The sequence below is a fragment of the Capsicum annuum genome, chromosome 12 (genome assembly GCF_002878395.1).
Source record: "Capsicum annuum cultivar UCD-10X-F1 chromosome 12, UCD10Xv1.1, whole genome shotgun sequence".
NCBI lineage: Eukaryota > Viridiplantae > Streptophyta > Magnoliopsida > Solanales > Solanaceae > Capsicum > Capsicum annuum.
Window position 1 is genome coordinate 42,038,765 of NC_061122.1, and position 10,989 is coordinate 42,049,753.

Consider the following 10,989-nt stretch of genomic DNA (forward strand, 5'->3'; position numbering starts at 1 on the left):
TTGGGGTGAAGAAGAAAGCTTGGGGATGGGGGGTGGGGTGGGGGTTGGTTGAAAAAGAAAAACCTTTTTTATATATATATATATATATATATATATTTATTGAGAGAGAGAATTATTTTTTAATTTTTTTGTATGGCTTGAGTGGCAACGACGTGCTACTGACTTGGGAGCGAGTATATTACACTTTTCATTGTAAGAGTGAAGTTACATTTTCGGGGCGGCATATAATACATTCGAAAGTTATTTAAGGGAGTAAATAATTACCGATAAAATTAAAGTGCTAAAATAAGGCTATAAGTTAAAGGGGGATATTATGCCCTTTTCCAAAAACAAACATAACATGAAATTGAATATGGAGTCATCTAAAAAGTGAAATAACAAAAGTGAGAGTCAATTCCTCGTATTATCACTCAACTTAGCAAAATGTCCCACTAAAGTCATTTATCTTTTTTGTATTTTAATAATATCATTCAAGTTTGTGCATTTTTCTTACAAACTAATAATTGTTAAAAGTGACTCAAAAAACATCAAAATAGTCTATCACGTTTGAAATTTGAATTTAAATAGTCCTTATTTTTTACATGAAATACTAATAGGCCTCCAACTATTTACTAATAGGCCTCCAACTATTTTTACTTTTGTACTTCTTAAATTAGTTTTTAATATATTTTATTCTATCAATAAGTGAATAGTATAATTAAAAAAGACACAAATCATAATATTAAAAACGAATTAAGAGAGCTGGAGAAGTGTCTACGGATAAAGCATTGTATCCATATATTTTATCAATAAGTACATAATATAATTAAAAAAGACACAAATCATAATATTTTAACGAATTAAAAAGACAAAGAATATCAAATTAGAGTTTAAACTAAGTAGTTATATTTTAAATAAAATAAATAAGGAGTACATTTATTATCCAAATTGGTAAATGTATTCAGTTTTTACAGTCAATTTGACGAGGCGATATTATAATTTTCTCTGAAATAATATCACAAGATTGATAAAAATAATATTGAAACCTTAAAACATTTTAAAGTTACGAAATGGTTATATAGAATCACCTAATTTTATTTGATAGTGAATGATTGATGTTATTATCATGGTATTCGTTAATATGCATTATTTTTTTTTTTAATAAAACCCCTTAAAAATATTTATATATGGTTCTTCTACTAGCTAGAGACCCTAGTTTTTTTTTTTTTTTCGATTTGCAGGAATTCATCATCTTCTTTATGAATTATAATTTTTTTTGATAATAATTTGGAGTAGAAGAAACTTACAACCAACTTGAACTATTTTATCAAAAATAAAGATTAATCCTAAAATGAATAAATATAGAATATTATTTTATTATTGAACTCCTAAGTTTCCAAATCAATAGAGTACATATAAGCTTATTTCTAACTATTTTAATTATAATTTTTGGTGGACATCATTAGATTTAATATCGCAGATAAAAGTTGAAAGAAGATTGTACTCACTAAGTTTTATAGTTGAAAGGTTGTACTCACTAAGTTTTATAGTTGAAAAGTTATTGATATTTCGTATTATTAACTAATAAGGATCATTTAAATTCAAAGTTCAAACTTAAGGGGCTTTTTTGATCATTTTTCTCTCATCTTTTGAGTCACTTTTCACAATTATTGATTTTTAAGAAAAATGCATAAAGTTCGATAATATTATTGAAATAAAAAAAAAAGATAAATGACTTTATTGAAATATTTTCGTAAGTTGAGTCACAATATGAGGAATTTACTCCAAAAGTGAGAAAGAAAAGATATTAGTACTACATTATTGTTCAAGGTGTATGAAGTGACAACATCTTATGTGATAGTACGTTGTACAACTTGAAAACTTCAATAGAAGTGTCTAACATTATTTAGAATTTAAAGTTAGTAATTCCTCTGTTCTAGTTCATGTGACAGTTTTTTTTTCATCACATAAATATCATTCTGTTTGTTATGGTGACTAAGGTTTATGTTAGATCACAAACTTCAAAAATATTCATTTCTTTTATAAATTTATATCAAATCAAAATGCTGCTAAGTGAATTGGGATGGAAAAACTATATAAAATGCCATGAGGAGTACTGAATTTTGGAAAGTTAAAGTTCACTCTGCTGCACTAGCTAGAACAAACAACATAGTATTAATTTGGAGTCAATATTGTTGCCATTTTCTGTCCATCTTTAATCAAATGGATTTGAAATCTTGTACTAAAAGCTGCACATAATAAGGTAAAGTGAAAGACATTTAATTGTCGGGAATCTTTGTACGTAATTTGACCTTTTAGGCAACTAGCCAAGAAAAAGTAAACTCACATTCCAAAATAGGCTAAAGAGAGAATAGGTTGGGGGGTTTATATATGGGAGTTTTGACTACTTTTGGCACACAAAAAGAATCTAATAACAAAAGGAAGCATTGAGGGGAAAAAGAGAAAAACGATTCATATTGTGCAACAATTCTCTATTTTGGTTAAATGATAGTATGAATCCTCACTTTAATTTCATGGTTTTGAAGGTTAAGTTGATTGATTTGATATAAATTTCTTCTTTTTGGGATTCTTATGATGAATATCCGTTCATTTGAATAATAATGAACAATATATATACATACATACTTACACCCACACATATATATGCACAATTACATAATAGCGTATATTTTTTTATATGCTTAACTACAAAGGTAACTATTTTTTGCCAAACAACCAAATGTGTAACTTGCCTTATCTTTTTTCCTTTAACTAGCTAGTACGTCCTTGTTTTAGTGAAATAGTAAACTATGTTATGCAATTCACTCATTTATGTTCATCCATAAATATTACCCACAATGTTTATCAAATTTGTATATCAACAGTAGCAATGTTATATTTTGCTTACAAACAGGATGGAGACAGCAAAAATAAGGACAGGGGCAGGAATTGCAAAGGTTATGGGCATAGTGTTTTGTGCAGGAGGAGCTTTGACCATAGCATTCTTTAAGGGACCAACTATGAAACTTTTGTTGCATCATCATCTATTCAGCTATCACGGGCAAGTACAAAACAATGCTGCTTCAGGCAATACATGGATCAAGGGTGTCTTCCTTATGTTGTTTTCTAATACATTATGGGCTACTTGGCTTGTCATGCAGGTACAATTATGTTATTGTACGCATTTTGTATGTGCATGGTTACTCGTTTGTTTATATGTATTTTGTATATCATGTGTATATTACTTTTGTGTATATAAAGGACAACATTGTTCTTCTTCTCTTACATTTGCTAAAATTGGTAGAAAGTTACTAGTATATTTTTTAACTAAATAAAACTACCATAAACATAACGAATGGTGATCAAGTCTTAAAGTGGTTTGCCCATTTAAAAACACCTTTATGATACTTTTCAAACTTGCTGTCTTAAGGGCAGAAGTTGCAATCTTTAGCATATGAATCCAGTGTGACCCAATAATTTAAGCCCAAACCCTACATATGGTTATGAAATCCACTAATGAAACAAAAAATAAATTCGGAATTCTGTTAGTAACACTTGATGTTTATGTCCTAGAGTCCAAAACCTATAACATCCAAATCCTATTCTTAAACATACCATAATCTTAATTATTCTTGCAATATATAACTACTTGTCATTAAGGGTAGTATGAGAAATTTTCGTTAAATTTTTTTTAAAGTAGAGAAAAAGAATCATTCTTTTCCCAAACCGACTAAAAGCAAATATGATCACATAAACTGGAGCGGCTTGAGCGTCTTTTTAGTTCCAATTAACAGTTTGGTAACTTTCAAGTTTCATGATACTTATATAAAGTCTAGTGATCACTTTTATGTTACAAATAATGATTTCATAACTAGTATAATTAATTAATCTTGTTATGTTTTGCAGAACCGAGTTCTGAAGAGTTACCCATCAAAGCTACTATGTACAACTCTGCAATGCTTCATGAGCACAATTCAATCATTTATTTTTGCCATAACTTTTGCAAGAGATCCTTCTGAATGGAGACTTGGGTGGAATGTTAGACTTCTCTCTGTTGCCTATTGTGTAAGTCAAGTCAATATTGTTGCCTAACTTTATCATTTGTGTTTTTCCATACTTTAAGACCATGATAATTACAAGTGAGAATTGATAAGATACAAAGCAAGTACAGAAGTGTTTTTTTTTTTTTTTTTTAGAGAAAGGAAGAAATAAAAGTTGTTTAGATGATTATGCAACCTTTATTGAATATTACTACTAGATAATGTTGTATCTTCCACGAAAGAAGTTCCCTCAACTATAACTACATACTTTCTTTGTTTCAATTTACCTGGAATTTTTTATTTTTCGAGATTCAATTTGACTAGTCTTTGAAGTTAAATAGGATTAGATCAACTCGATCCTTTAAAACTAAAACATTACAAATTCAAATACTATACATAAGTACTATAAATTATAATTCTTTTTATATTAATATGATAAAATATAATTTTAAAATGTTAATCAAAATACACGTTACTTTACATCTCGAGAAGCAAAAATTTTAAAGTATCACGTAAATTAGGACTGAACGCCTAATATCTTAGGAATGTATTTTTTTAGAAAAGAATGAACCTTTGATAGAAATACTTTTTCGTTTGGCACAAAAAATTGTCATTTTCTTTTAGCACTTTAGATATACCTTTTGTCACCCATAACTTTTTTTTTTTCTGATAGTCTTAATTAGTTAGAATACTGGTAGGTTAAGTTTATTTTTAAATTTACTAATTTTTATTTAAACAAAAAAAATTTGGCAGGGAATAGTGGTGACTGGAATTACATTTTACTTACAAGCATGGCTTGTTGAGAAGAAAGGTCCAGTTTATATGGCCATGACTACACCCTTGGCCTTAGTTTTTACAATTGCTTCTTCTGCTGTGCTTTTCGGAGAGGTTATTAGTTTGGGAAGGTAATATTATTTGCCTCTATTTTTATTTTTCATTTTCCTACTGCTGCATTTTTGAACTTAGATTAAGCACTAAGACACATGTAAGCTAATAAATTGACTTGTAGGTACTTTTAAACTTGTGTGTTTTGGTAAATATCTTAAAGTGCTTACAAATTGAGTGTTTACAAGTAAGAATTACTCAAGAAACCATAAGGTGGTTGCTCTCAATTAATGGGTTTTCAGCTTATTATAAGAACTTTTAGTTTGATCAAAATTTTTACTATTTTATCCTCATTTTCAAAAAAAAAAAAATAAAAAAATCTCAAAATACCTATTTCAATACAAAACCTCTTAACTTCATCAGTCGGTCATCCTTTTCCATAAAAAAATACTTTTGATTTCTAAAAATGATTATTTTAGTCATTTTACCAAATATATCAATCACATATCATCAGTTTCATCACTTTATTCGAATACATAACAACTTATTTATAAAGTTAAAATTTTAGCACATAATACTTATGAGCTATTTACAATCAGTTAACTCAAACGAACTCTAAAATTAGTTATTGATGCACTTGTGTTTTGCATATTTCAACTTGCTTGCAGCATTTTAGGAGGGATTTTGCTGGTTGGTGGTCTATACAGTGTACTCTGGGGAAAATCTAAAGAGCAAAATATGGCAACTTCAAATAATGGAGATATTGAAAAGGCAGAGAATGGATCAAAGGAACAATCAATTTTGGAGAAGCAATCCTCAACACCAAATGCTCGAATTCAACATGCTTGTTCTCCAGCTTAATTAGAGATTTCGAGAACAAAAAATATTAATGCATGTTCACCGATTAAAATAACTTATTATTTATTCACATAATAAAAGAATTATTATTCGTATCATATGTACTGTTCCACACGCAAGAAAGAATCCTTTTGGCAAGGAGGATTAAGGGGCTTTACAATTAGCATAAGATTATAGCTTTTAGGATAATCTAGATTCACTAATTGAGTTCTTAATTATGTTGTATTGTGAGAACTAGCTATTATTAATGACTAATAATAAAAGCTAAGTAGTACGTTAAACGTTGTCTAATTTTTTTTTCAGTATTATTATTATGATTCTTCTGCTATCTTTTTTTTTTTTTTTTTAATTTTAGTATTATTTTCTTTGCTTCACTTTTCATATTATTTTGTCGTTGCTAGTATTCTTGTCTTCTATGTTTTCAACATCGCTTCTTCGATTATATTTGCTTTATAACATATTTGATTTTTTTTTTTTTTGCTTTTCTTGAGATAAGAATCTATTGAAAATAGTCTCTATAATTTCACAAGACATAAATGAATGAGGCTGCGCACACTCCACCTTTTCAGACCCTAGATGTAAAATTACGTATGTTATTGTTGTTTCCGTACTAACAAAGGAGTATGATTCTAGCGGATGAAAAATGAAAATCAAGCAAATGCAACAGTATCCATCCAGATCATGAATACTATCTTTAGATATTCTTTAAGAAACATAAAATAAACTTTATCATTTGACTTGTATATTATCAACAGCTAGCATGTAGTAGTTAAACAATAACTGAAATGTAATAACTTGTATTCTTGTTGTATATCTTATTTTTGTGGGGAGCTTCAAACTTAACTGAGATTTCTCTTCTTCATTTTTAGTTTTCATAAGAAATAGAAAAAAAAAAAAGGAAAAAAAAATCTTGGAGCTTGTTTAGGAATACTAGTTACCAATATATACTCATTAGTCATCTAGTTTATCAAAATAGTCAAAATATACACTACATATACATTTGGCTGTATAGAGTGTGTATGTGTTGTGTATACATATGTATATTATGTGTATAGACAAGCACACCAACTTTTTGGATGTAATACTATTGCGGAGAGAATACATGACTTGGCTCTCGAAAATCTGAAAAAAAGACCGAATTAAGACTGTATCACTATATATATATATATTATATGCATATGTATGTATAGTATAAAGTATACACTAGTTATACACCATGTACATATTTTATAAGGGGAAAATCACATAAATATACAATATAATAAGAGTCAATATTACAAAATCTACCAATAGTTTCAAATTTTCAAAATATACCAATAGAAAACTAACAAAATTTATCAAATAACGTAAAAAGGAAAAAAACAATTAAAAGTATCAAAATTGGATAAGGAATAATTGATATTCTTTCCTATAATTTCTCCTAATATGTTTTCAATTCCATAACCAATTCCATTCCTTTTAAAAAACAAAATTATTTTAGGAAAAACTTTAAGATTACTATAAAATTAACGTACAAACACCGAAAGAACATAAAATTTGAAACCAACAAGAGGCAATTGTTCTATTATACTCTTCCTTTTCATTAACCAATTTCTTCTTCTTATTCTTTCCCCTCTCTTTTGATTGAATTTATTTTTGTTTTTATTTTTGATTTTTTCTTCTTGTTATTAATTATTAACGTCGTCTTTTATTTTTTATTTTTTAATTTTATCCATGTGTTCTTAGTTATCACAAGGAGAATAAATAGTTATCCAGATTGAATTTGTATGATTTTTTCATTTTGGAGAAAGATCTGGGAAAAATATATAGTTACACCAATTTTTATATATTTTCAGATACCATATAATTGTTGATACACCTATTTCTATACATTTTAGTCATCATAAAATTATTGACACACCAATTTCTATATATTTTAGATACCATAAAATTATTATTATTGATAACCAATTTCTATATATTTCAGATTTCAGACACCACAAAATTATTATTATTGATACACCAATTTATAGATAGTTCAAACATCATAAAATTGTTATTATTGATACACCAATTTTTAAATATTTAAGACACAATAAAATTGTTGAGACACCAATTTCTATACAATTCATGCACCATAAAATAATAAATACACCAATTTCTATATAATTCATGCAACATAAAATTATAAATACACCAATTTCTATACAATTCATGCACCATAAAATCATTGATATTCTTCCCCCGTTGATGTCATTGGACAATTCTCGAAACTCGTAAAAATATTGATACAACAATTTTTATTTAATTCGGACATCATACAACTGTTAATACACCAATTTTATATAATTCATACAACATAAAATTATTGATACAATAATTTCTATACAATTCATGCACCATAAAATCATTAATATCCTTCCCCTTCAATCTCATCAAATTTTTTTTGAAACTCATCGAAACTACCGAAAGATTCAATCTAGTCGGCCTCTTCCTTTTCAACACCGTAGAAATAGAAAACACCATAGAAATAGAAGAACAATCAATAGCAATAAACATTGAAAAAAATTAAAACTTCCATCAGAAATCATATCTGCTGCCACCAAATTTTTATACAATTCAGACATCATAAAACTGTTAATACACCAATTTCTATGTAATTCATACACCACAAAATTATTGATACACCAATTCCTATAGAATTCATGCACCATAAAATCATTGATATCCTTCCCGTCCAATGTCATCGAAATTTTTTTGAAACTCATCAAAATTATCGAAAGATTCAATCTAGTCGGCTTCTTCCTTTTCAACACCGTAGAAATAGAAAAACAATCAATAGCAACAAACGTTGAAAAAAATTTCAAAACCTCAACCGAAAATCATACCCATCGCCACCACCATACCGGCTTCCTCCACTGTATCCACCATCATATCCACTGCATCACCATATCCACATAAGAAGAAAAGGGACTATCAATATTATAGAAATTTCAACACCAAAATAGAAAAACATTCAAATATTTTTTCTCAATGAGAAGAAAATCCCCTTCATAAATTTGAGCAAAACTAGAATTCTTCAATGAATGTGGAGTCAAAAATGATGGGTTGACGGTGGTAATATTACCAAAATCTTGAAAAGCCGATGACTGACGAATAGTATCGCCAACCGAAAAATCCTTTGATATGAATTGTGAAGAAGATAAAGATTGATATATACTCTCAAATTTTTTTTCATACATAGACAACCAAAGCATTATTTTCTAATTCGAAGGCAAAAGGACAATCCAATTATGTGAAATTTCTATACTTGATATGTGTATAAGATCAATATTTCTATCACATCATAAGAAATTTGAGATGATTGATAAGGACAAACACGAGGAGAAAGGGAAAAGAGAGGGTTTTATATGTGAGTTTGGTTGTGAGTTAATTATATGAAAAAATCACATTAATAATAGTGTTTTTAATTAAATTTTTTACATAAAAAATGGAAACTGAATAATCGGTTGTAAATAAAAAATAATATTGATAGATTTTGTAATACAGACTCTAAAATTGTATATATATATATATATATATATATATATGTGATTTTTCCTTTTATTATATAAGCTATGTCACACCCCTTTTTCGACTCCCGAAAGATATGGTTATAAATTAATGTTCGAAAGGGTTTTAATTATTAAAGTGAGAAAAGATGAAAATTTGTTTTCGAAAAAAGGATTATTTTTAACAATCAAAATTCAGAGTTGTCACTCGGCCTAAATCGGGTGTGCCGAGTCACCCATGGATATCCTTTTTTTCAAAATGGTTTTGACTTTTTAATACTGGTTTGCAAACAGAGATTCCGGCTAAGGAATTCTGTTGACCGAGGGAAAGGTGTTAGGCACCCCTCGATACCGTGGTTTGACCATGGTCGCTTGGCAGAGCGTATCGACTATTTTTGGCACTAAGAAATGTATAAACCACACAAGAGCACACAAAATAATCAAACAAAACAAAACAATCCAAAATGTAAAGTCCAGTCCAATTATACAATCCAAAAATAAAAAAATACGAAAATATAAATCCTATTTTGAACTAAATCTAGACTAAACTCCAATGTCTTATCCGATACCGCGGGCCTTCATCACGATCATTTTTCACCAACATGATACGTCGGGCCATTCCCCGGTGAATAAATACAAGTGATCTCGGGGCATTCCCCGGCTAAATGAATACATTTGAATTAACTAAGCTAACTAAGAACAACGTTCAAAACACACGTTCAAATATTCAAAGCATTCGATCAACACATCACACCTAAATTTGCCTACCCGAACCTATATTGCCTATCCATTTCAACATATCACCGAATCTATCACATTCATGCTTATTTCGAATTAAACAAAAGACAATAAATGAAAATTAACCTACATTTACCTTTTATCAATTTCTCGATTCCATCCCCGTTAGCTTCGTTTTTACCAATTATACCAAAATTACTCCAATTTATTTCGTATATCACCACAATCACCCCGTCAAACACATAATCAGGACATCAACCAAATCTAACATACATACTCACCACACGCATAATTCCAGCATCATTTACCAAATAAAAATGAAATAAAGAATAAGGGTTATAGAGATGGACCTTTCGAATATTCTCGCTTGATTAAGAAGAGAATAAAGCCGTTCCGAATCCACAAAGAATACCATAAAATCTCGACTATTATCCAACTCCAAACTCGGTATCAAAAATTAAAAACCCAAAGATGGAGAACGACAAACCGATCCGGACGGAAGCTGAATTCCCAAAATCAGTACGAAAATAGATGAACCCAGATAGAAATCACGCCAAAACAACCAAACCCAGATGAGATTTTGTAGGAAAACGACCCCACAGGCCGATTCAACTAGAAATTGGTGGTTGGTTCTTGTTTTTAGACGGCAAAGACCAATATTTGAGTCAGCGGTGGTTCAAATCCATCGAACAACAATGGATTTCGGCGAGTTTTAATAGAAAATTGAAGAAAAAAAAATGATTATCTACTTAGATTCGAATCGACGTGAGGTTGGGATCGTTGTTTCGCATCGCCGAAGCTCCGAAAAACTCAGACGATGGTAACAACCATGAAAAAAAACCAGATTCTGAGGTCGGAAAAATGGTTTGACGCGGATTCGGATGGAACAAAGGGCTGGACGTCGTGTTTTCACTACATCGGAGCTTCGGTGAGCTCGGTATTGACAACAAATGGGAGAAAAAAAGATGGCTATAGCATTTTCTGGTGATATCTCGCTGAAAATACCTCTCTCCGATTCT

At 29.4% G+C, this 10,989-nt stretch overlaps 1 protein-coding gene across 1 annotated transcript in view; it reads left to right on the forward strand.

Moving 5' to 3' along the window:
• The window catches only part of LOC107851749 (WAT1-related protein At5g64700), a 9,130-nt gene extending 3,147 nt beyond the window's left edge, over positions 1–5,983 (forward strand). Inside the window, exons 4-7 of the mRNA XM_016696831.2 lie at positions 2,894–3,140; positions 3,886–4,044; positions 4,773–4,924; positions 5,513–5,983. Coding sequence (XP_016552317.1) covers positions 2,894–3,140; positions 3,886–4,044; positions 4,773–4,924; positions 5,513–5,705 — 751 coding nt within the window. The 3' untranslated portion in view covers positions 5,706–5,983. The remainder of the gene's footprint in view (positions 1–2,893; positions 3,141–3,885; positions 4,045–4,772; positions 4,925–5,512) is intronic.
• The last annotated feature ends 5,006 nt before the right edge of the window (positions 5,984–10,989 follow it).